We start from the raw sequence: 27,836 nt of genomic DNA, 5'->3' as shown, positions 1-27,836 counted from the left end.
TTGTTACTGTTGTTGTTGTTCTGCTGATTGTTATCCATTGTTGCCTGTTTTTGTTTATGCATTTGTGCATCTGCTTCTGCTTCTGCTTCTGGTTAATGTTGAGGAAGAAGAGGGGTGTTGAAGAAGAAGAGGGGAGGGAGGGGTATTTTCGTTCGAAAGACGATTTTAAAATAAACTGAAACTTTGGGGACCATTTTGTAGCAAAAAAAAGGCCAGGGACGAAATTGATTTTCGGCCTCTACGTTGGAGAGCAAAATCATACTTAACCATTCTTTTTAAGTTTATTAAGAGGTACAAAATTCGAATTTATTTCATTAGAATTAAATTTAATTTGTTGTAAGGATTTGTCAAAAGATTTGATTTTATTTTGATTATTTATTTATTAGTATCTTTTGGTGTTTAAAATCTAAATTTAATCTAATCCAATCTATTAAAATCAAATCTAATTTAAATTGATTATTATATCTTTAATTAGGTATTTAATATTTAAATCAAATATATATGATCTAATCCATAAAGATCAAATATGATTTAAATTAATTAGATTTAATTTTGGAGTCGTATCTTTTATTTAATTTCAGATTTTATAGTTTTATTCTAATATGATTTGACCCACTTTTAAAATGCTCAATTAGAGGTCTATTTAAACACGTTTATAAGACATCTGTTATATAACTTTTTATGAATAAACTTTTTAGGACTTATGATGCACGAATTTCTATGTGTATTTAAGTAAAATGAGTGATTTACTTTACTTAATGTATAACAAAATTGAAGAATTTAGTCAAAGATAACTCTTAGTTTTAATTCTTTTATTTTCGTTCTTTTGATATAAGTTGTCAAGTACAAATTCTTTAAAAATCTAGTATGAAAAACCTTTTGGTAATCTAAATTGCTAAGAATAGATTTCATAGAAGTTTAGCAAAAAAATTATCCAACTTTATCTTTTATCATTATCTTTTTGTTTTTACTGTGTCTTCTCTTCCTCGTTTCTTTTTTTTTTTTTTTTATTTTATCATAGGAACCTACATGTCTTATTATTTTTTGGGGACCTATTTATTCTCGAATTTTTTTTCAACTGTCCAACTTAGTGTTGTAACAGATACGTGGATAGTCTGATTTCCATGTTAACTCTTTTGTTATGTTTTCTACTAGCAATTAGACAAAAGGACCTTTTTGTCAAGCGTTTGAATACGTGAGAAATGAATTTATATTTTTCAATTGTGAGAGACTAATTTATTTCTGCAAAGAAAATTCAATGACTTATTTGACTTTTTTTTTAAATAATTAGTGTATGTATCTATGTTCTGCACAAAAAATTGTAAAAAAAACATAAAGTATTTATATTTTTTAATATTAAAAAACACACAAAATAATTACTATTTGCTAAAAATTTTACAGATCACTATTAAAATCAAAGTTTAACTTGAGATTAGTGAGTAGTCACTATTTTACACTTTTTTGAACTGAAATAATTATTTATTAATTTCAATATACAATTTAAAATTAAATTAAAATATTTACATTAAAATTCTATCTTTTCAAAAATTTTTCTATAAATAATATTGATAGTCAGGGACGATTTCAAGTGCATTGATGTGGGGGCAAGTACCCCCACTACAATTTGGAATTTTTTTTAGTAGTATATGATAATAATATTTATTTGCCCCTATTAGATTATTAAATTTGACCCCACAATAATTTTTTACTTAACTTTTGGTACTTAATTGTCAATTTAAAATTTTTATATTAGGTATTCGTTAGAATGATCAATTCTCAGATTTAAACGAAATTAGTGTTCTTTTTTAAAAATCAACTCAAAAAAATATTATTTATCTTCTTTTTAAATTAGCTTTAACTTTTGCCTAACAACTATATTAATTGAAAGAACTTTTTTAACTATGAATATCAATAAGAATCTGCTTCTAATTGTATTGGGAAGTGAATTTTTAAATAATTATTTAGTAATATATATGGAAAGAGAGAAATTTTGATAGTAGTGTTAAGAGAAAAATTACTTAATTTTTTAAAATTATAAAACCTAAAAGAATAGAATTTTAAATTATATATTATTATTTAAATTACTATTTTAGTGTTTTAATTTATATATTAGATATTTTGAAGGCTAATAATATTTTACAATAACAAAATATAATCATAACAATAATCATGTTATATGTACATAAAAAATAATTATCTATATAAAATATATATTAAAATATAAAATATATATTAAAAATAAATTAAACAATATATGTATTTATACACAGATATATAGTGGTTAATAGATAGTTTAATATTTAATTTTTTATACACATATATTATTTTTATTATAAAAATTATTATCATGTTATATAAATTTTGTCCCTACTACTAAACTTTTTTGAATCCGTCACTGTTGATAGTTGAATTTATAGATATTTATACGTAATTTATGAGTAAAATTTTTAAATTATTCTAATTCTTAACTCTTAAAAGTATCACATATAATTAATTATATATAAAAATTAATCTAAACAAATACAATTTCACATATGATAATTTTTTTTCCTGACACTTATTAATTACATAAAGATCTAATTTAGAATGAATCATGTGAAGATGAAATGTTTTTTTATTCTCACCTCCACTATCTTGAAAAAAAAAAGGTTCACATATGATACTTTTAATTAGTTGGATACTAATAAAAAATTTATTTTCACACAGTAATCAAATTTTAATGTCTCTAAATTAAAGTCATCATATCATTCATATGTATCCGTTTATTATCTATTTACCTTAAAAGAATATATAAAACAAAGAAATTCAAAACCATCAGACATGAACCATGTTAAAAGTATGCTGGTTGATTTAGCACCTATCTATCATTATCCTAACCAACTTGGGTTGGTCGAGTGGTCAACTCGCTCGTCCGCTTAAACAAATGTCAGGGTTCGAATCTCGGCTTGTGCATGCAGCAATTCATTGGCCAGCGACAAACCTTTAAATAGAGCTCCAGTCCACGACGGATTAGTTATTGGCCTGTCGGGCTAAGAGATACCGTGTGCAACCAACAAAAAAAACTATCATTATCCTCTTGTAATTAAAAATAAAATCTAATGGAAAAAAGATTTTTAATTAATTTTCTTTCCCAACAATAAGAATATCACTCTGCATGTACTATTGCATAATAGTTTAAAAAAAATTTGGATCACAAACTAACAAAATAATCCAAACTTTTGCGACTTTTATTACTCTAATCAAAATAAAAAAATTTTCATAATTGAAATTTGGAAAAATCATTTGACATAAACATAAGAATACACATAAATTACTCTGTCAAAATAAACATTAACAAATCAAAATAAATAAATGCAAATTAATATTAACAATTATCTATTTACTGTATTAAAAACTTAAACTATATACAGTCCTTTGGTTTAGCGTATAAGCTACCTAATTTTATTATAATATGGATAGTGATAAATCGAATTAACTAATTTTAATTTAGTAAAAAAATGCATTGAATTTGACTTGTTTATAGTAAATCGAAACAAAGAGATTCGATTTAAGACCCATAATAAATTAAAACGATTAAATTCGATTTATCAGTTCATAGTAAATCGAATTAATTGAATTCGATTTATAGAAAAAAGAGACAAAGGTAAATCAAATGAGGTAGATTTAATTTACTATTCGTATACTTATATATACAAATCGAATTCACTTGCTTCAAATTGTAATAATTTCTTCTCCCTCCAAAACCCACGCAAGAGAGAAAAGTGAGGCCACAATACGACAAGATTTAAAACTGTAGACATAGAAGATGACCTAGATCGATTCGCATCAATGAAGAGGTTAGTGATAAAATTTCTTTTCTTTAAGATAGTTTAGAAATGTTAGCAATATTAAAACACTTAGAGTATTTGATTATAAACGTTAGTTAGAATTTTTAAACTACAAATATTAGTTAGAGGAGTGATTTAGTAGTTTGTTAAAATTTTGAAATTACAAACGAAATTTAGAGTAGTGATTATAAATTTTAATTAGAGCAGTGATTAGAGATTTTGTTAAGATTTATAAGTATAAATGTTAGAATAATTAGTGGGTCTGTCTAAAATCAGCCAAAGCGTTTTGAGCTTATTTGATGCACCATGAAATCTGAACCATTAGATTAGATTGATAAGCAATCTGATGGTTAGAATTTAATTTATAAATAACTTATTAAGAATTACACTAAAAGATAACAAGTTTTTTGATATTTTAAAATTGTCCCATATAAAATTTGAGACCCAAACTCTCGTTTCTGCAATTCTGCTGCTTGCTGCCGGAAGACCTTCGTGACCCTGGTGTTTCTTGCTCTACGCTCTTCTGCACCAGGTGCCTTCCTGTTTAAACCCAATTTCTCGTTTTCATCTAAATTCTCCTGATTCTCTGCTTTTTTCTTCTGATTCCATCGAATTCCTTTGAATTCATTTCAGACGCAGTGCCTCTTCAGTTCTTCCGAGATCCTCCTCTGCGCCATGATTCTCCCTGCACGTCTACTCTCCACTAGCTCAGATCGAATTTCCAGATTTTAATGAGGTAAAATTGTTCAAATAGTATCTACATTTATGTGGTTGTTTAATATTTTCTGTTATTAGTTTTATAATGATTTTGTTTTCTAGATTGTGGCTCCAGTAACTCTGGCTGATGAAGAGATTAGCCTTGAACGAGGTGGAAGTCAGTCGGATCGCATGTCATCATTATCTATGCAGAACCCTGACATCCTAAGTGTTAATAAACTTTTAGAATTGGTAAAAGTTTATACACTTTTATATTTAGGGCTAGATGATTGGCTATTTGATTGTTTTTTCTACTGTTAAAGATATGCTAAGAGAATTATCGTATGGGCAGGTTTTGGAAACTGTACGGCAAGTGGCAAGTCTCTCCATTTCTTCAGCTCCAGTACCTTATGACCAAATGAAGAACTAATGTGAGGCACTTGTTATAGGAAACAACAGAAGATGTCAGTTCTTCAAAGTTTCAAACACCAGTAAGAGACTAGAGCGCTTGTTCTTTCAAGTGATTATGAAATAAAAGTTCCCCCTCTGGCAACTAAGGATAGGATGTTTTACCATAATGCGAAAGAACAAAGTTTTCTTCAGAATTTATTGCTGAATGTTCTCATTAGTGTTTTGGTAGCTTTAGAGTATGTGCTTCATTATCAGGATTCACACCCAATGAGAAAACTTTCTATGCATTTAGATGATGCTCTTAACTTAGTATTATTTAAAGTTTTAACTGATCCAATTAATTAAGAGATAATTTATACAAAGTTAATTGAGGTATATGTAGAGGTCATGAATATTCTATAGACATGATTCACAATAGGATAATATGGTGTCATGTGATGGCCGTATCTACTTAGTGGAAGGTTTTGGTTTTATTGTTGTATAGGTGCAGTCGCCAATAGGCAAGACATGTAGTTAATTTATTTATTTATTGCTGTTATGTGTTGTGTTTCTAATATCAAAATAATTGTGTGTATATATTTAATTTGTAGGACAACAATCAAATCATTGATCTTTCATTTTTAGTACTCTTTTCATTATATATGTGGTTTTTTGGATCGAATATTGAGAATATATTCTGCAGAATGATTAGATTTACCATAGATAAATTTCTGATGTATACTTAATCTATTGAAACTAATTTTTAAACAAGAATGCTTGTCTTGGGGAAGCATTTTTGAAAAGAGCCACTATTATATGTTTTCAACTTATCAGTATCACTCCACCCAAGTGTATTATTTTATTCCTATGCACTTCATTAAAAAAGAAAAGCCTTTTTATTCATGGTCATAGTAGTTCTACACTTCGCAAATAATATTAGTTATATCACCGATGCAAAGATAACCAAGATATTGAAATTGTTGGTTTTCAAAATCAAGATGCCTATTTAGCCCCTTATTGGTTTAACACTTCAATGGATTATCAATTCCCAGTTTCCTTAGGACATCTTCTACCTCAGTAATCACTAAAAAGAAACAACACTCTTTTACACAAAATTTGATTCTTCATTATTGTCTACAACCAAATCTGTCATAAGATATTGAAAATAACAGTTAAAAATTTTGAAAATGATGTTCTTCGTTATAATTCCCTCTGGCTTCCATTCACTCCATTAAAGTATTATTCCTTCATTAGTTCCCTGTTTTCCAGTGCTTTGCTTATTTTGACCATGACCATGGGAAAAAAAAGAGAAGCTTCCACACATGCAGTAGTCATGACCAAATAGATAAATATAAAGTATGTGTTGTACACTTCCTAAATTTCAGAGACTAAGAACTTATTATATCACAAGATGTATGAGTACCTCATCTTAGTCTTAATTCTTATGCACATTACAATGTGCATAATTTCAATTTTCGTAATTATATTATTAAAAATGCATGCATGTCCAATTGAGAGTTTTCAATTTTCTGTAGTTTCATCTTTCTATAAAATTAACTAAACAAAAATTCCGGCAATATGCTAATACCATATGGGCTTGTAAGCAAGTCATTTATGATTATTGTGAACAATGCATAAACTTCTTGAATAGACAATCAATGGAGTGTGTACATTTCATTTTTTGAGAAGTAATAATAAACAGCATCAAAATACAAATGAAATTCATATATATTAGAAAAGATATGATGGGTACATCAAATTCTAGACGTTAATAGTAAAAAAAAACTAGTAACTGCTATTAATAATTGGTCTGAATTGATGATGTTTCTAACCGCATTGTTAGATTTTCATCTTCCAGATCATATTATCAACACTGCAATTATGAAATTTCTCCAATGCTTAACTGACAGAACTTGATCTGCTTGACAAGTAAACTAATCTCAAGCAATAAGTTAAGTTTTCCTACTAAGATGTCTCACAGCTTCAGCTGACAACTTTTCATGCTTCAATGTGGAACATATTCTCATGTTTTCATGATCACTTATTCCTACATGAACTTATGGATTGTATCAGCAAAAGTCTTTAATTAAGCATCAAAGTGAATTCAACCAGGAACAACATCTTAATGAACACAATTCAAGCAAAAACTAAAGTACCTTTAGAAAAATATCCATGGCAATGTATAACTGATCATGAGATTCCCTTGCAGCATCTGGAACCACTCTAATCAATGCTTCAAATTCACAAGGTTTGAAATGGAGATCAGGAGCGAAATTGGCACCCAATTGTCCAAGAGCTTGTCCTAAGAGGCCAGCTGCCTCACCAACTGGTTGTTTCCAATCATTAAGTGGCAACACCATTTTGGTGCCACTGGGAAGGTTCCAAATAACATAAAAGGAACAAAAAAATGAAATCAATGAAGCAGATTCATACAAGAAGAACATAAAAGGAAAAAAAAAAAAGAAATCAATGAAGAAAATTTATACTTGAGGCTGAGACTCCATTGGAACTTTGGAAGTGGAGGATAAAGGGGGAAGACTGAGCACCACGGCGCTGACGTCGACGCTCAACTCGCTGAGATCCACGCCACAGCTCGATGCCTGCTAAGGATGACGCCGCTGAGGAGTGAGAACGACGACGCCCGCGGGTGCCACGACGACGGTAGAGAGAACGATGGTGTACTAAGGCTAATAACGAACGACTCGAAGAGAGAAGAGGGATACTACGAATGAACGACGAGGAGAGAGAGGCTAAGAACGATGTCGGGAGATGGGCGGAGATTGGTAGCGAGTGCTGGGCTGGACGGTGACAGCGACGGCGAAGATCAGAGAAGAGTGGAGTAGGTGGTGGTGGTCCTGTGGATAGAGAGGGGAGTGTAGTGAGTTTACAGGAAAAGAAATTAGGGTTTTATTGAATTTTAAAAATATGTGTGGTAAAATATAAAAAAATAATAATTATTATTAAACCCCTATATGGGTCATATTCATAAATAATTTATTGTGCATATTTGAAAAGCTCAAAAGACTTGAGCTTACTAAAGATAGACCCATAATTAGTGATTAGAAGTTTAGAGAAGAGTCTTCTTTCATTTGCTTCTTTAGAAAGAGTCTTCGTACTTCATTTCAAGGATTTAAGTCTCTTGGAAAAGAATTTGAATCTAACCAGGGTTTTATGATCACTTGAAAAAATGAATTCACGAAATCAAGCTTGAAAACTCTTTCTCCCGATTCTTGTGATTCTAGAGTTGGATTTGATAACGTGACATTTAATCAACCAACATCTAGATTGTGTGGCTCTAAATTAGAGAACATGTTTCATCTCTTCTCATGAGTAATTGGATTAAGAAATTGGCAATTGATCAAGTCAAGAGAGATTGAACTACCAAGAAATTCAAATTCAATCACTTATGATTTGCCAAGAGATCAATGATTGCATGATTGAAGTTAAGATGAAAACTATTTGATCCAGAGAATTCAATATCTCTGTACCCCAATGATCCTCCCATTCTTCTCTTATCCTCTTGCTTTATTAATTTCTTTCAATTAATGTTCATCTCTTCTGCTTAATTTACTTCCTTGCACTTTACTATTCTTACACTTTACTTTCTAGCAATTTACATTCTTACAACTTTATATTCCAGTAATTTAAATTCCAAGTTATTTATATTTCTATCATTACATTCTTGTCATTTTATAACTTTTATTTACTTCTTTCTTAAGTCATTTAAATTACATGTTTCTATTGTCAATTTTCTCCATCAAATTGTGAATTGTCTAACTAGAATACTCAATCAATCATTGCTTTCCTAACTCCTTAATCTTTGTGGGTATGATAACCCACTCATCGTAGTATTATTTGATGCGATCCAGTGTACTTGCCGGTAGTTTTGCGAAAAATTCCATATCACTAGTCCTCGAACAAATCTCTTGACTCTCATGATATCCAGAGTCACTAAGTGCTCAGCATATCTAAAATGCTCAGTGAAACGATTACCATACTGCATCATAGACATACAAAGAATTTGCCTTAACTTCTCAAAATCAACAGCATTTTTTTTCTTTATACTAGTAGGAAGGAATCTTTTCAAAAAGATCTCAACAAACTCATCCCACAAAAGAGGTGGCATTCGGCGTGCAAAACATAAACCAAACAAGTAGAAAAAAATACACAATAATATAGTATCAAATTAAAAATATAGATAGTAAAAACAAAATTTAAGAATCTAGATGCTGCATAATATAACTGCAGTGACCGTGAGACACCAAGGCGCAAGCCACCAATTAATTGCAAGTGAATCTCAAGAATGACTTACCCACATTATTATTATTACTCATCTTATAGCATCTTCAATAAGAAGACCCATAGTAAAAATTATTTAAATTTTTTTTCAACAGTAACAAAGAGCAATATCCTAATTCAATTATGCATCAATATACACAAATATAAATCATTCAATTATTCAAACATCAGCAACAAAAAATAATATCACAATTCACACAATCTTTGTCGAAATCAAATTCTTATTATTAAATAAGATAAAATCAAATTTTACTAAACAAAATACCAAATCCAAGCAATAAAGCAAGTGGATTAGTGAATGTACCAACTACCAAAGTCCATGACTCCAGTTTCTTAGAAAGCAACAGCCAACAGCGGTACAACGCCCAACATATAGTAGGGACGAAAAGACTTGAGAAGTTGAGGTGTGGTCGGTGCACGAAACGGTTGAAAATTGGAGAGGCGAGACTCGAGACTCAAGAGACAATGACAGAGTGGCGAGAGACGATGACAAAGTGGTCAAGTGGTGAGAGAGTCAGAAACACAGAAACGATGATGGAGTGGCAAACTGGTGAGAGACAATGATGAAATGGAGACAGAAATCGGCAAAGAGGAATGCATAACAAATGGTCAGACGCGGATAATGGAGCAGCCGAGCAGCGACGCAAGGAGAAAGGCTGCATTGCTTGGATTCAATGACGCGAGATAGGTGGGCGGCAACAGTAACTCGAGTCTGGAGAGTAGAGAAAAAAATTGAAAAGATGAAGAAGGGTTAAGGATATGAAGAGTGCGGTCAAAATTAATGATGTAACAAGAGCAATTAACCTTTCAAATTAAAAGCTACTCAGTCATTTTTAAAATTTTACTCTAGACACTTGTCTTCACCTATGATACTCGGAGATTGACACATTCATGGGACACAAGGATACATGAATTTAAAATTCTTATAAGATAACATGACACGAAATATATATAAAATATAAAGTATTTTTAAATAAATTATAATAATATTTTAAAATTTTATTAATATTAAAATATAAATTAATTTTTCAATTATGTTTAATATTTTTTAATTATATAAAGTATTTAAAATATTTTTTGTTTTAATAATTAATAATATATACTATTTCTAAATTTATTTCAAGAATATATGTTAAGAATAAGGTTAGATATGCTGACGTGATGGTATTTAAGTGTGTTCAAGCATGTTTGAAAAAAAAAATTTATTTTTTATTAAAACACAACTAAACACAAAAGACATACATCTCAATAAATATTATGTCTAAAATTTATAAGACACGACAAATAAAAATAGTGACCGTATTTCATAAGTCCTCACTAACTAATGAATACATTCTTCTTTTCAATTAAATAATTTGAAAAGACAAACCTATAACAAACTTTAGTTTAGAGCAATTGAATTATTTAATTGGTAAATTCTATGATGTCTTTGTTGTGATGTCTAAATTAAATTGCCAAACTTATTTTTTAAAATAAAAAATAAAAAATAAATTATTTAAAATTTATTAAATCCTTGTTTCATAGGGGTACTTTCGCACTTGCCGTTTGCAATGGGAAAAATGGAAATCTCTCAAAATAATCCATCCATTCAAACAAATTAATTTTTTTTTGGTGTAATTTACATAAATAAAATAAGGAGGAATATGAAAGAAATGATGGGATAAAGGCATAGTTGTAAGAACCGGACGGTCCGGTTCGACCAAAAAGGCATAATTGTAAGGAATGCTACCAAGCTAGTGTGTTCATTTGAAAATTTATGTGCTAATTATTCTATATATTATATACATACACAGCTAAATTATTTTATATTTATTTAATTTAATTTTTGTTTTATACTCATTTTTTTAATTCTTTAGAATTTATAGAATTATTAAAATAAGTATCAAATATTTTAATATTTACATTTACAATATAAAATGTTAGTAAAGATATTTATTTTAAATTTTTTAGAGTATTAAGTTAGTAGATCTTCGAAGATTTCTACTTAAGACTAATTAGTAGGGACATCTAAGCATCACCACTAAATTTCACATGAAAAATTAATGGAGGGACGTAATGTGTTCATCGTTTACTATCTTGAAGGACTAAATTAATATTTTATTTTTTTCAAGGGCTAATGAATTTGAAGTAAAAAATTTTAAGGATAGACCTAATTGTCACTTTATTCAATTTTTTTCTATTTTATATTTTTTATTTACGTACGACCGGTTCTATCGGTTTAACCAATGACCCACTGATTGAACCAATAATCCAGTGACCCAATAACTTGACCGGTTCGGTTCTGACAACTATGGATAAAAGAATAAAAATATCTGACAACACAAGTTTGGTGTGATTCCAAATCTTAAAACCCTAGTCCCCAATTTGCACCTTTCTTCGCACTCTTCAGTCTTCTGTCTTCACCTCTCTTTCAAAGTCGATCCACCACCAGCACCACCATCATGGGCAAGAAGCGGAAGGTTGCACCCAAATCATCTCAAACCGTTGAGCCCCCGCCCAAGCAGCACCAACCTGAACCTCAACAGGAATACGAAGAGGTTGAGGAAGAGGTAGAAGAAGAGGTCGAAGAAGAGGAGGAGGTAGAGGAAGAAGAGGAAGAGGAGGAGGAGGAAGAAGAAGAACAAGAAGGAGGTAACGAACAAAAGCAACAACAAGAGGACGAAGACGACGAGCCCATACCGAAGCTTCTAGAACCTTTTGGTAAGGACCAGATCTTGAGTCTTCTCTGCGAAGCGGCCGCCAAGCACCGTGACGTGGCCGATCGAATCCGTCGGGTGGCCGACGAGGACGCTGTCCACCGGAAGATCTTCGTCCACGGCCTTGGTTGGGACACCACCGCCGAGACCCTCATCAGTGCGTTCCGCCAGTACGGCGAGATCGAGGACTGCAAGGCCGTCACCGATAAGATCTCCGGCAAGTCCAAGGGCTACGGATTTATCCTCTTCAAGACCCGCCGCGGCGCCCGCAATGCCCTCAAGCAGCCGCAGAAGAAGATCGGTAACCGCATGACAGCGTGCCAGCTGGCATCCATAGGCCCCGTCCAGCAGCCGGCACAGCAGCCTGCTGCCGCGGCCGCCTCGTCAGGGTCGGCAGTCTCCGAATACACGCAGAGAAAGATCTATGTGAGCAACGTTGGGTCCGAATTGGACCCGCAGAAGCTGATGGCGTTCTTCTCGAGGTTCGGTGAGATCGAGGAAGGGCCATTGGGGCTCGACAAGGTCACTGGGAAGCCAAAGGGGTTCTGTTTGTTCGTTTACAAGAGCGTTGAGAGTGCGAAGAGGGCGTTGGAGGAGCCTCACAAGGAATTTGAGGGACACGTGTTGCATTGCCAGAAGGCCATTGATGGACCCAAGCAAGGGAGGATGCAGCTGCAGCACAACGTTCCAAGGACGCAGTTTCAGAGAAACGACAACGCAGGGTTTGGTGCTGGTGTTGGTGGTGGCATTGGTAACAATGTGCAGGGGCATTTGATGGCGCCCGCGGCTGCCGCAGCCACCCCTTTAGGGGTGAACCAAGCAGCTGTGCCGCCGCTGAATCCGGCACTTGGGCAGGCATTGACGGCCCTGCTTACTCAGCAGGGTGCTTCGTTGGGGCTCACCAATTTGTTGGGAGGTTTGGGATCAACTGCAGGGGCTGTTAATTCAGGCGTTCCAGCGGCAGCAGCAGCAGCACACACGATGCAGGGTGGTTACAGTACTCAGCAGAATATAAGCCCTGGTGTTATGAGCGCGTACGGGAGTCAGGTAGGGCTGCAGGCGGCTTATCCGAACCAGCAGGTCGGGCAGGGTGGCAGCTCTGGAAGAGCGCAACCTGGCGTTGGGCAGTATGGTGGTGTTGCTCCTTACATGGGGCACTAGGTTTGTGTTGCAGGTATGGTGTTTGTGCTGATATTCTTTGATTCGCTGGTAGTTTCTTTTTGATTGAGCTTGTTGTTTTGGCTGTTTATTGGGTGCTGTGTTGCTTGGTTGTTGAAGAGAAATAGGGAAGGTTTCACAATAAGTGAGAATTATCTAGCTAGCTTCTTTAGGATGTAATTAGGAGTTGAGGTAGCTGCAAACACAGTAAAAGTTGAACCATGTGGAATGTTGATCTCTGCATTGGAGGCTTTTGCTAAATCTTTTGAATTGGTGTGTGAACCGTGATAGATAAAGGTTAGTTGCCTTTTAGGAATGATTTGTGAACTATTGTTCGAAGCTTCTTTTGCATTATTTCTGCCCAGATTTGGACTAACATTAATAATCATATGTTCTAATATGGCTGTCCATCGATGAACAAGTCGTGTCCATGGTCTCTTTAATTCTTTCCTGGAATTATTGTTTTTCAAACTGCAGCTCACTATTTATTGCCTTATATTTAGTTTATCAGTGGTCTTCTCAGATTTACAACAAAATCTTTTTAGTATAATAAACTTCTAGTTTGCAAGACAGCTATATGATTTTCCCTTCTGCTGTAATGCCTAATCAAAATTGTTTTTTGCTTTGTGCTTGACTATAAAATGCTCTAAACCAATTTTGCTAAAACTTTGATTTGGGACCCTTCCTTTCTTTTCCGTTTGCTTTGAAATTGTTTTTCATGCTTCTTTATTCGTTTTGCAGATTACACCTAAGTGAATCAGTATTTTATTACTGGCCTGGTGATTGTTCTGAAGTGTAAGGAGCTGATGCAATTGGCGTATTTATAAAGAAATGTTACTTTCTACAATGATCAGAATGTTTAAATTTTCAAATGGAGTTCTGTTTTCGCTACCTGCTTTTTCGTATTTGCTTCCATTTCAAAATAGTGTAGTATTTTGCCTTTTATTTAATCTTTAAAAAAAAAAAAACGATGGAACTATTTTAGTGCAATGAATTTTAGTTTTATTTGTAGTATTTGGATTTTCAGATTCTGAGCCAAACATACTTTGAAATATATAATTGTGTGGATTATCATGCTTCAATTTTCCAGTTAATAGTTGTTTGATAGTGTTTTGTCTGGTTTTCTGGTACCCTTCCTCTTTTAGTGTTGTTATTGTTATTATTTTTATCTCTTACATATTTGACACGCCTTTTTCTTATTCAGAATGATTGAAGTGATCCCTACATGATATTTTAAGTGCCTTTGTCATTAATATCACCTCCTTGAAAACATTGGCTACAAACATGTAGTGGTTTACTTCTGCTGGAAGTGTGTGCCTAATTTTGTGCAGTTATCTTGCAGGTTTGACAGCCATACTAACGTAAATATCTGCCAATAATGAAACCAGTCTATATATTGTTTTGAAGGGGGAAATTTTATATATATAACACTATCTTGATTTGGACCTGCCTGATATTTTTCTACATTTGGTGAAATCTTTTGTAGGGCTTGTTTGAAAAAGATTCTAGTGATGTTTTTATTTTTTCCCCAAAAAAGACCAGGGTTTTAGAAATCTATTGTCTAATGTTAGATTCAGTATTAAAAATTATTATTATTATTATTATTATTATTATTATTATTATTATTATTATTTCATGTTAATAAAAGATACTTTCTTGGAAATATAGCTTTTAAAAGAATTATAAAGATATCTCTTGGTACCCATTTCTAATGGTGGAATTTTTGCAGTTAATAAACAAAAAAAAAATATGCTGAAAGGAATGTGAAATTACTTATCTTCTTTTGATAAATAAATTATGTTTCGTTCTTTTAAAATTCACAACTTATTGATTGATTCTTGGCGAATGGTGATGTTCACTTTAAACAAATCCAAGTTTTGTCCCAAAATCTAAGATGTGTTTTGTGGGGGGTTTAATTTTCAATACAAATAGTTTTCCAAAGTATGAGGTAAGCCATTGTGATAATGGAGTTGATGCTTGCTGGTTGTCCTCATAAGTTGGTGGCTTTCATGTGCTGTGGAAGGTAAGCCATAGTTTATATTTCTAGTTTATTATCTTTGCTTTTAGGGTTAGTTTTAAAGTGATAAGTGGTCAGTATAGTCTTCGAATGGAGAAATTTGCAGTCTAAATAATGTGATCAATTACCAACGGGAAACAGTTGCCCTTAGAAAGGAGTAAGGTTACTGAAGTCTGGATTCCTTGGGATTTTAAAACTGGTTTCTATGTTGTTTCTCTCTTCATTTCTTTTAGGGATGACCAAAATTCTGATACATTCATAGCTTGAGATGACTGAGATTGGCTCTCATGTCCATAAGGTTCTAATATAACACGTGATATTGGTATGCTGTGTGGTACAAAGTGCAATTGATACTTCAAGGAAAATGCGAGGTTGATGTCTAGATCTCATAAGCTGGATTAATACGTGGCCTGTTAACTGCCCCGAGTTTTGCAGCTTAAAGTTGGTTGGTTTCATAATTGTTAGATTTTGCAATTCACGTTGTGCATGTTGATGTTAAGTTTCTGGAGGAGTACGGGTTCCAACAGAGACCTAAGAAAATAGTGAGAACTGAGAAAACATGTATGCTCCGGAAGCTTTGTCAACATGGAGACTGAGAGTTGTGTTAGGTATATTGGTTACCTACATGAAAAATCCTTTGGATAAGCACAAACATCAGGCACACTCACAGTTGAAGTTTGTGGATACAAGATTACAATATGTACTCTGCTGAAACTCTTGTTTGAGTTTATCTAACTGCGAGTTGTTAGCTGTGTTTATGCAAAAATTTATCATTCTTTGGCTCGTGGGCATGTTTGAAATCCCAAATGGGACAATGTCCATGTAAAGGAGAAGGAAAGAGTTTATGAAGTGTAACTGTGATTTTCTTTTATTCTTTGTTATTCGAATTTTTTTGCCATGGGAGAATAATTGTCCCATCCCCATTTTCCGGGCACCATTCTTCATCTCTATATTAATAATTTATATGGAAATTCTAATGAAAAATAAAAAGAAAACACCATTATTACAACATAAAAATGTATATAGTCTTAAGATTACAAATTCAAAAATATAAAATAACATATTATACTCATAGTTCATAAAACAATTTTAAAATACAACCTTCAATCTGAAAAAGGCTGTAAAACAAAGTTTTTAACACTTAATATTTTTTACTAGAGTATAATTTCCAACAAGCAACTTTATGTTTTTTGTTAAAACAACATAATATATAAATATGTTAACATACATCATAAACAAGAATATCATATATTAAATAAAAATTTGACATAATTAAAAAATAATTACCAAAATTTTTAAATTTTTCATATCCATCTCATAATCTCAAAGATTTGGAATTTTTCATCCTGATTTATATGTTATATCAATTAATAATTCACGAGTTAAATTTGACATGAAATTAAATTTTGATACCAAATAAAAACTTGAGTTATTAGTACTTTTACTTGAGTGTATTCAATTCGACCACTGGTATTAAAAGCAGATTTTGAGACAATAGTAGAAATGAAAATGACTAAAAATTTTATTGAAAGGTTGGATATTTTACTCCAATATTTTTTCAGTAGTCAAAAATATCAAAATTTTTAAATTTGTTTTATCTACCAAACACTCTCTTTCAAGTAGATAGAACTAAAATTTCTCTTTAAAGACACTTCATATCCAACATTCAAAGTTCAGAAGCTAAACCATCATCATTTGGAGCTCTTCTTCTAACCCTAGTCTTAAGTTGATATTTACACTCATTCTTCCATCATTTTCTTGACCTTACTCAATTGATTCTCGCTTTGAAATCTATATATTTTAGGGAAAAAAAGTTCAACAACTTCATCTTATATATAGGATCTAAAATAGCTCCCATAGCCATGGTTACATTAATTTGATCCCAATACTTTTCAAACTTGCTAGTTATATTTATTGCCATTTCATGAATCATGACATTAGGACTAAGCATCCATTCATTCCATGTCAATCTCATTTCACACACCTTGAAAAAATGTAAATTTGTGGTTAGATAAGTGCTAGAGAACAACTCAGTCACACCATAAAAGACTGATGGTTATTAGTGGCTAAGAGAAGGGGGGTTGAATGTTGGCCTTCTTTTCTGCTGAGTTAAACTTTCGCTTTTAATTAAGAGAACTTAGGAGATATTTTGTTTTTGTCTCCTATCGAGTTAGAAGATACTTTCCTTTTTGTCTCATGAATTACAGAAATAATAAAAGAGCAGAGAAGAGAGAGTGACACCCAGAAGTATCTTGGTTCAGCTACTCAGTGCAATGTAGCCTACATCCAATCTCCATCACAATTATGATGGAATTTCACTATCTTTTTCACAAGGTACATACACCAATCTTTCCCTAGGATCTACCCAATCCTATCTAGGACAAATCCAGATTCTAACCCAATCTGAATTTGACTAGACCTCAATCTAGCTTTCAACAGCCAAGTGCTAACCCAACTTGCAAGGAAATCCCTACAGGATCATGAAACAAAATAGAAAGATGTACAAAGAAAATTGAGACATCTTAAGGCTTTTTCTCCAAGTTTACCTCACTGCCTTTTACCTCCCATTGGCTTTTTCTTACAAACCTCACCATGTTTTTCTTTTTCAATGAGACTCAGACAGACTAAACTGAGAAAAAGAAACTACTAAATGAGAATCATGAAGGAGAAGAACTCAACAAGCTTAGGAAGCTATGAGAACCAAACTCTATGCTTAGTTCTTACTCTCTTGCCTTCAACCCTTGGCCGTTCACCGTTATAATAGAATAGTGAAGCTTCCAAGGTTGAAGTTAGTTTACGGTCCATTCTGTCTTCTTCTCCTTCCTCTGAATTCGCTGCGGCTTCATCAGTGATGAGAGAGAAGGCCGAATCAGTTGCATGCAACTTTCGCACTCTCTCTCATCCCTTTTCTTCAAGCTTCCTCAATCTTGACCGTAGAGCTTTGCTTTGGCTCCAAGTTTTGATTTGGACCGTAGATCTTTTGCTATCCAGATTTGACTTTGATTTCTCCATGGTTGCTTGATTCATGCTTGAGATTTTGTTGATTTCTTCTTGGTTTTTCGGTATAGCACAAATGAGGAAATATACTTTTGATGTGCTCTGACCGTATGAAACTGGATACTTAGTTGTAGCCCTTTCTTCTTGCTTGATTTTGGAAACAAGCTTTTTGTTCTTCAACCCACCATAGCTTCTACTCTTTCCTTTTCTTTCTTTCTTCCTTAGAATGACGTGATCGAAGTGAAAGGAGAGAGGAGAGAGAAGAAAGGATTTGGCTTTCGGTGAAAGCTTCAAGAAAATTAATTGAAATGAATTTGGGGTTCAAGTATCTGAAAGTGGGAAGCACAGGTCACCGAGTGGGCTTGAAGGATTTGGGCCATCTATCTTTCTTTTGGTTCATTGATTTGTGATAGGGCTTGGCTTAGTTATGGTGGACCAATGTATCTGTTAGTATGGGCTCAATCATTTGTTCCTTGGGCCAAGATGTTTAGTTTATTTTTCTGCATACTTAACCAAATAAATTACACAAATAATTGATAAATAGCTTATAATGTTTGTTCATTACAGAAATTAGTTTCCAAACTCAACAATCTCTCCCTTGATGACAAACATTATAAAATGAATTGAAAGGAAATGAGAGGAGTTTTTAAATACTTGCTTTGTCATTAATCTCCCCTCTTTTTTTATCACCGTGCTCCCCCTTATTGTGTACTTTGATAAACCTGATTTGAATATTTATTCATAGAAATAATGCCTATATTCAAGCAATAAAGTGCTCCTTTGATCAGGCAATAAGTAACCCGATTTAAAAGGATCAAGGCAAGGTTTCCAAGAATTGTAGATCCTTAAACAGAGCAAGATTTTAACAATTAAAAGCTCATAAAGCCAATCATGATAGGGGAACATGTACCCCATGTTCTCACTCAGATCCAAGGCTTAAACAAGAGACATAATAAAACAAATCAGAGCAGAATATTCCAACAAACTAAAAACAAAACTGAAACAGAACTTAAAACCAAATCAGAGCCACAAAATAGAGTACAAAACAGAGCATAATATTCTGTTTTTAATTCAATTCATTTTCATCCTTTCTCCCCCTTTTGTTATCAAGGAGGAAACCTGCAAGCACAAAACAACAATAAACAAAGCCAAAATAGCAAATCATGCATACCAAATAGAGTGTAACGCAGTTAAAGTTATTACAATCATGCAAGTAGAACAGAGTTCAAATGAAATTAGAAGTGTATCAAAGTTCCAAAATTAGAAGCAGCAAAATATAAGTTCATAGGCAGCAGAGAGCAAGACTAGGCATCAGAATCATCTTCCTCAGTGTCCAAGGCATCTTCATCTTTGTCTGACATAACTTGGTCCTCATCAAGCGAATCAAGATGTTTCAGAAACACCTCGATCCTATCATGAGAATTCATCAAGGATTTTTCATTTTGTAGTGCAATTTTTTGCTGTTCTTTTACTTGATCTGACCATCTGTTTGGTCATATAGACGAATTCTTGAAGAACGTCTTTAACAATCCCAGTGATCAAGTATTTGTGTGAATCGGAGGTACCAACAACTAAGGGAGAGGGTAAGCTTTCATCCTCACTTTCAGACATTACCAAAACCTTGGTACCTTTGGTGCCTTTGCTTTTAGCTTGTTTAGTTATACCATCGCCTTTGAGAGTAGATACTTTATTTTCAACTGGCTCATTACTCAAATCAATAGAAAAATATTCAAACAGACAGGTAAAAAATATTCCATAGGGAAGAGAACTCTTTTTCTCACTTTTGACACAATCCCACATATGGCAAATCATGAGGTCTGCAAAAGATATAGAAATAGAGTTCAGAATAGCATAAAGCACAAGAGTGTCACAAACTATTACCCTTTGATATGACCCGCTTTGAGGCATAATTATGTGAGTTATAATGCGATGCAACTGAGTCCTAACAGGACCTAGGGTCATGTGAGTGAGAGTTGTGGCATCCATAGATGAGAAATTTGTACATATTCTGACCAGATCTTCTTGGTGAGAGATACCAACATGGTCATCCCATTTACCAAACATATAGACACGCACCCTGTGTCTTGATAGTCAAGGGCTTCACCAATGGTGCTCGGATTCAAAACAAACTGAGTATTTTTGACAAAAGAATGAAGTTCTCCTTCATGAAAGAGCAGGCTTGCATAAAACTCCCGCACAAAGTTCGGATACACTGGCTTTCTAATTTTGAAAATGTTATCTCATTTCAGATCATGAAAATTTCTTTTGAAATCAATTCCTTTGTCAGATAATGCATCAATATCAACAACAAAGAAAGAACATAGTGTGCAGTTTGAAATGACTTGCTTATGGAATTCATAGTCAGAACAACAAGAGAAACGATGAGGATCATAATGGGAGTGGGATGATTTACCATACTTGAGTTTGAAATCTAGAGAGTCAAGGTGTGGAGGCTCCCTGGTATTGTGAAGTATGGATCTTCGTGGACCTTTAAAGGAGCGGTTGGTTGGAACAGAACGTCCGGAGGGATGAGGAATAGAGCGATGAGGTGGTGATGTTGGACGGTCTTCTTCTTCATGCATGGGGCTTTTCCCCTTCCATATTTCCCACAGAGGACTCAACTTCCTTACAAGCAAAGGGAGCTCTAGGATGAATGGTTTTCTTTGCCATGGGTTCGGTTAGTTGAGAGGAATGAGATGAAAATGAATGGAAGTGAATATAAATGTGTGTGTGAGATTGTGTTTGTTTGGAGTGAAGAGGATTTCGAGGAGGGATGAATGCATCAGTGCTTCTTCTTGTGGCTATTTTCTTTCTCATATTGAAAAAGGGAAGGAAGATTAAAGGGAAGAGGTAGCGTCGAAGAGGGGTAGTGAAGAAGAGAGAAGTTAAAGAGAAACCGTCAGTAATGCTTAATGGAAAAATTTTCTTTTAAAGCAAGAATATTTAATGAAACAGTTTTAAAATTTTTGAATTTTAAAACAATGCAATTTCGAATTGACAAGACATGAAGGAAGATAAACGTTTCTGATTGACATGACTTGAAATGGAATAGAAAGAGAAAGACTTGAACCCAAGAAAATTATTAAAAAATTTATGATATTAGTATGAAGCCCATATCATTTAAACAAAGTTTGTCTTACATAGGCCCAAAAGTTGTAAAAGCAGATTGGGCTATATGAACCAGATCTCGAGTTTCTTATTCCAGAAATTTTCTGGGCCTTGTTCAAGCCCTTTTGAGGAGTTTATCACGTGTCCAGTTTTGTCTCCCTACTACCTGCGAGACAAAACAACTTAGAGCTTGTTTGGAAACCATTTAACATGAAAAAAGAATTCTATTTCCTTTAAGAAAAGAATTCATTTCTATTTGAAATTCAATTTCATGATTTGGAATAACTATAATATATTAATGGAATAGAATTCAAGTTTAAAGAGTGTGAGAGTTGATTTGGAAATCAGACCCTTTTTGGTCTGATTTACAAATGAAGGAAAAATAGGAATTGGAATTCTCAAAGGAATTCAAATCATTCATTTTCAGTTGTTTCAAAGCAAGAACCAGAATTCAACTCTTGAGTGAATTCTAATTCCTAGCATTCCAAACAAACTCTTAGAGAGAAGAGAAACACAATTACTCCACAGAATTAATGTCAATTATTCCCAGTGCAGTTCTTAGTTTGAAGAATCTTTCTTCACACAGTGGCTTAATGAAGATATCAGCCAATTGTTCTTCCGATTTAACAAATTGAATTTCAATAGTTCTCTTTTGTATATGTTCCTTAATAGAATGATATCTAACCTCAATGTGCTTAGTTCGTGAGTGCAACACAGGATTTTTAGAGATATTTATTGCACTCATGTTATCACAAAGTAAGGAAATACTATTAATTTTTAGTTTGTAATTGGCAAGTTGAGGTTTAAGCCAAATTAGTTGTGAACAACAAGCAGAGGCTGAAATATATTCTGCTTCAGCCGTGGATAAAGCAACAGTGGCTTGCTTTTTACTTGACCAAACATTTAGGAATTTTCCAATAAAGCAGCACATCCCAGAGGTGCTTCTTCTATCCACACGATCCCCCGTAAAATCTGTATCACAATAACCAACTAAACAAAATTCATTAGTTCTAGGATACCATAAACTAAGGTCAGATATGCTTTTTATGTACCTAATGATTCGTTTTACAGCTGAAAGATGTGATTCTTTAGGGTGAGATTGAAAACAAGAACATACACCCACACTTTGAACTATGTCTGGCCTAGAAGATGTTAGATACATTAATGATCCAATCATACCTCTATACCGAATTTCATCAACATCTTTTCCATTTTCATCCTTGCCAAGTTTTGTATTTAGATGCATAGGAGTACCCATTGGTTTGGAGTTTTCTAAACCAAATTTCTTTATTAACTCTTTGGAATTTTTTTCTTGGTGAACAAAAATACCACTAGGAGTTTGCTTGTTTTGAAGTCCAAGGAAGAATGTTAGTTCTCCCATCAAACTCATTTCAAACTCACTAGTCATTAGATTTCCAAACTCTTTACACAAGGATTCATTTGCCAATCCAAACACAATATCATCCATATACACTTGGACAAGGAAGAAATCATTATTAGATTCTTTGATGAATAAAGTAGTGTCAGTAGTATCCCTTAGAAAATTATTTTACAACCAGAATGCACTAAGTCTTTCATACCAAGCTCTTGGAGCTTGCCTAAGGCCATAAAGAGCCTTGGATAGTTTAAAAACATGCTTAGGAAAATCTTTGTTTTTAAAACCGGGGGATTGAGTTACAAATACTTCTCTATCAATAAATCCATTCAAAAAGACACATTTGACATCCATTTGAAATATTTTAAAACCCTTGTGGGCAGCATAAGCAAGTAGCAACCAAATTGCTTCCATTTTTGCCACCGGAGCAAATGACTCATCAAAGTCAATGCCCTCTTCTTGATCGTAACATTGGGCTACTAATCTAGCTTGTTACGAACCACACTACCATCCTCACCCAATTTTTTCTAGAAGTCCACTTGGTACCGGTTACCTTCTTACCATTAGGGTAAAGTACAAGAGTCCAAACTTTATTCTTTTTGAATTGGTTTAACTCCTCTTCCATGGCCTTCACCCAAGAGGGATCTTTAAGAGCTTGCTTTACATTTTGACGTTCTAACTGGGATAAGAAAGTAACATTATTGGTTTTGAATTTCTTCTTGCTTGAGGATCTAGTAGTAACTCCATGGGATAGATCTCCAATAATGAACTCGTGTGGGTAGTTCTTCAAGAACTTCCACTCTCTAAGATTTTGAGATGAGATTTCGGCTTGGCTATGACTTGGTTAAGCTTCATTCATCGTTCCTCTCTAGCTTCATCAGGAGACAAAACAGAAATGTCTCCTTCATTTTGAGGAGCAGGTTCAGAACTGACATTCTCCATAGAAGGACCTGATTTGATATTTTCTTGATTCACTTGTGGACCCCCTCAGCTTCATTTCCTGCATCATCATCTAAGACCGCACTTGGTATGAAGTTAGTATCACAAAAAGATACATGTATAGATTCCTTAATAATTCTATGTTCTTTGAGGTAAATTTTATAAGCTTTACTAGTGGTTGAGTATCTAACAAATAAACCTTCATACGATTTTGGATCAATTTTTCTAAGATTATCTTTGTTATTTAACACAAAGCATTTGCATCCAAATATATGAAAGTACTTAAGATTTGGAGGAGTTCATTTCCATAGCTCATAAGGGGTTTTCTTTAACCCTTTTCTAATGATTGTTCTATTTAGGATATAGCAAGCTGTGTTTACTGCTTCGGCTCATAAGAATTTAGGAATTTCATTTTCACAAAACATTGCCCTAGTCATTTCTTGTAAACTTCTATTTCTTCTTTCAACAGCCCCATTTTGTTGAGGGGTTCTAGAACATGAAAAATTATGAGAAATTCTAAGCTCATCACAAAAGATTTTAAAATCTTGATTTTCAAATTATTTTCCATGATCACTTCTTATATGGGCAATTTTCAATTTTTCATTTTGAATCTTTTTACAAAGAGAAGAGAAGGTATAGAACGCATCATTTTTGTGAGCTAAGAAAAGAACCCATCCGTATCTAGAGTAGTCATCAACCACTACCAAGTCATAATGCTTTCCTCCCAAACTTTGAGTTCTAGTGGGACCAAAAAGATCAATGTGTAACATTTCTAATGGCCTTTTGGTATAGATTCTATCTTTGGTCTTAAAAGAAGATTTTGTTTGTTTGTCCAATTGACAAGCATCACAAGTAATATCCCTGTCAAACTTTATATTAGGGATACCTTTAACCAAATTTTTCTTAACAAGTTTAGAAATTTGGTATATGCTAGCATGTCCCAATTTCTTATGCCAAAGCCATTTTTCAGATTTTCTTGAGGTAAAACATGTCACATTTTGATCTTTTACGTCCTCTAGAGTGAGTCCATACATATTGTTACATCTTTTTCCCTCAAATAAAACTACAGTGAATTTTTCACAAATAACTAAGCAGTCCAATTTTCTAAATATAACCAAATATCCAAGATCACATAATTGACTAATGCTTAGTAAGTTGTGTTTCAATCCGTCAACAAGAAAAACATCATTTATGACAGATGTGAAATTTTTACCTACTTTACCTATGGCCACTATCTTTCCTTTACCATTATCACCAAAAGTTACAAAGCCTCCATCATACTCATCTATCTTGATGAAGAATGTCGACTTTCTGGTCATATGCCTAGAGCATCCGCTGTCCAAGTACCACATGTTGTCCTTTCTTTTGGATGCTAGGCACACCTGATCGGTTTGATCGACCATGAGACAGGTTTGAGATTTGTTCTCTGATTCTTCCTTTTCGTCTGAATCGTTTTCCAGATCCTCCCAAGAGGCCAAGAGCCCCTTCTTCCTTTCCTTCTTTGTCTTATCTTCTTTCTTCAGCTTTGAACAGTCAAACTTGTAATGTTCAACTTCTTTGCAGTTGTGACAGACGATCTTGCTTAAGTCCTTCTTTGGTCTTCTTGAGCTGCCTCCCTTGCTTCTTTCTTTAAGCTTCATCATTTTCCTAAATTTTTTTTTTTTTGCGAAAAGAACAAACTCGTCATCAGATAAATTGTCACTAGATTCATCATCTAGGGACTCAGTGAATGATTTGAGAGCAATTCATTTCTTTTTTGTGTCCTTTTTCAAGTAAGGAGTCTCAAAAGCAAGTAAATTTCTTCTCAGATCATCATATGTCATTTGATCAATACCACTGCTCTCAGCTATAACTATAGCCTTAGTTTCCCACTCTTTAGTGAGACTTCTTAGTACTTTCCTCACAAGCACAGGTTTAGAGTGAGTAATCCCCATAGCATCTAAGCCATTGATGATGACGTTGAATCTTTCAAATATTTTATCAATAGATTCTCCTTCCTCTATAGAGAACATTTCGTATTCTTTGTTCAACATGTCTATTTTGGTCCGCTTAACTTGGGTAGTGCCTTCATGTATGACTTGGAGCTTGTCCTAGATTTTTTTTGCTGTTTTGTATCTTGATACCTTTTGGTATTCCTCGAAGCTGATTACACAGTTGAGCAAGTTGACAGCTTTGGCATTGAGCTCTATCTTCTTTTTATCATCGTCATTCCATTCGGCCCTAGTCTTGGAAACAACTACACCATCAACTCCTATTTTGGTTGGGACTTGGGGACCGTTCAAGATGATCTTCCATATGTTGTAATCTACTGATTGAACAAAAAACTTCATTCTCTCCTTCCAATAGATGCAATTCTTTCCATTGAAGAACGGAGGTCTGTTATTGGATTGCCCTTCTGTCAGAGTGTATGCCACCATATTGGAACCATTGTTGTTCGCCATCATGATCTTTCCTCCAAGATGCAAAACTTGATCTCTTTGAGACCAAGCTCTGATACCAATTGATGGTTATCAGTGGCTAAGAGAATGGGGATTGAATCTTGGCCTTTTTTTTCTGCTGAGTTAAACTTTCGCTTTTAATCAAGAGAACTTAGGAGATATTTTGTTTTTATCTCCTGTCGAGTTAGGAGATACTTTCCTTTTTGTCTCCTAAATTATAGAAATAATAAAAGAGCAAAGAAGAGAGAGTGACACCTAGAAGTATCCTGGTTCAGCTACTCAATGCAATGTAGCCTACATCCAGTCTCCATCACAATTATGATGGAATTTCACTATCTTTTTCATAAGGTACATACACTAATCTTTCCCTGGGATCTACCCAATCCTATCCGGGACAAATCCAGATTTTAACCCAATCTAAATTTGACGAGACCTCAATCTAGCTTTCAACAGCCAAGTGCTAATCTAACTTGTAAGAAAATTCCCACAGGATCATGAAACAAAATAGAAAGATGTACAAAGAAAACTGAGACATCTTAAGGCTTTTTCTCCAAGTTTACCTCACTACCTTTTACCTCTCATTGGTTTTTTTTTTTACAAACCTTACCATGTTTGCCTTTCTTCAATGAGACTCAAACAGACTAAACTGAGAAAAAGAAACTACTAAATGAGAACCATGAAGGAAAAGAACTCAACAAGCTTAGGAAGCTATGAGAACCGAACTCTGTGCTTAGTTCTTACTCTCTTTCCTTCAACCCTTGGCCGTTCACCTTTATTATAGAAGTGTGAAGTTTCCAAGGTTGAAGCTAGTTCAAGGTCCATTCTATCTTCTTCTCCTTCCTCTGAATTCGCAGCGGCTTCATCATTGATGAGAGAGAAGGTCGAATCGGTTGCATGCAACTTATCCACTCTCTCATCCCTTTTCTTCAAGCTTCTTCAATCTTGACCGTAGAGCTTTGCTTTGCCTCCAAGTTTTGATTTAGATCGTAGATCTTTTGCTATTCATATTTGACTTTGATTTCTCCATAGTTGCTTGATTTGTGCTTGAGACTTTGTTGATTTCTTCTTGGTTCCTCGGTATAGCACAAATGAGGGAAGATACTTTTTGATGTGCTCTGACTGTATGAAACTAGCTACGTTGTAGCCGTTTCTTCTTACTTGGTTTTGGAAACAAACTTTTTGTTCTTCAACCCACCATAGCTTCTGCACTTTCCTTTTCTTTCTTTCTTCCTTGGAATGACGTGACCGAAGTGAAAGGAGAGAGGAGAAAGAAGAAAGGATTTGACTTTTGGTGGAAGCTTCAAGGAAATTAATTGAAATGAATTTGGGGTTCAATTATTTGAAAGTGAGAAGTACAGGTCACCGAATGTGCTTGAAGGATTTGGGCCATCTATCTTTCTTTTGGTTCGTTAATTTGTGATGGGGCTTGGCTTAGTTACGGTGGACCAATGTATGTGTTAGTATGGGCTCAATCATTTGTTCCTTGGGCCAAGATGTTTAATTTATTTTCCTGCACACTTAACCAAATAAATTACACAAATAATTGATAAATAGCTTATAATGTTTGTTCATAATAGAAATTAGTTTTCAAATTCAACAAAGACTTTTTTCAACAAGTTTATTTGCCATTTTTTACTCATTATCAGATGGTACACATTTATACAGTGATTCATGTTGTCTTAAACGCTCAAAAAATTTCTCTATATGGCAATGGAGAAGCAAACATTAAATAAGTTAAATTCCATCCAGTTCTACAATCAAGTGCAAGCTTTCTCCTATAATTAATATTCAATTGCCTATAAGTCTCTTCAAATTTTTCTTCCCTCTTCTTTGTTGCAACCCAAAATCAAACACACTCTAATTTTTTCAATTAAAACATATATTACATTGATGCCA

General features: G+C 33.7%; 1 protein-coding gene and 1 pseudogene across 1 annotated transcript; one reads left to right on the top strand and one right to left on the bottom strand.

The window, feature by feature from the left end:
* The first annotated feature begins 10,855 nt into the window (after positions 1-10,855).
* Positions 10,856-14,148, top strand: LOC107604734 (UBP1-associated protein 2A). Its single transcript, XM_016306390.3, has 3 exons — positions 10,856-10,878; positions 11,514-13,082; positions 13,808-14,148. Exon 2 carries the CDS (start codon positions 11,654-11,656, stop codon positions 13,067-13,069), a length of 1,416 nt encoding a protein of 471 aa, XP_016161876.1. The 5' UTR covers positions 10,856-10,878; positions 11,514-11,653; the 3' UTR covers positions 13,070-13,082; positions 13,808-14,148.
* A 5,236-nt stretch (positions 14,149-19,384) lies between these two features.
* On the bottom strand, positions 19,385-25,943 carry LOC148562412 (uncharacterized; annotated as a pseudogene).
* Positions 25,944-27,836: the final 1,893 nt, after the last annotated feature.

This window comes from Arachis ipaensis, chromosome B6, assembly GCF_059453495.1.
Source record: "Arachis ipaensis isolate K30076 ecotype BB chromosome B6, ASM5945349v1, whole genome shotgun sequence".
In the NCBI taxonomy this organism is placed as follows: Eukaryota; Viridiplantae; Streptophyta; class Magnoliopsida; order Fabales; family Fabaceae; genus Arachis; species Arachis ipaensis.
This window is presented reverse-complemented; position numbering and strand designations above follow the sequence as displayed.

What these genes read in the sequence shown, in the direction of transcription:
- LOC107604734 (XM_016306390.3), top strand. Translation starts at nt 11,654, where the DNA reads ATGGGCAAGAAGCGGAAGGTTGCACCCAAATCATCTCAAACCGTTGAG.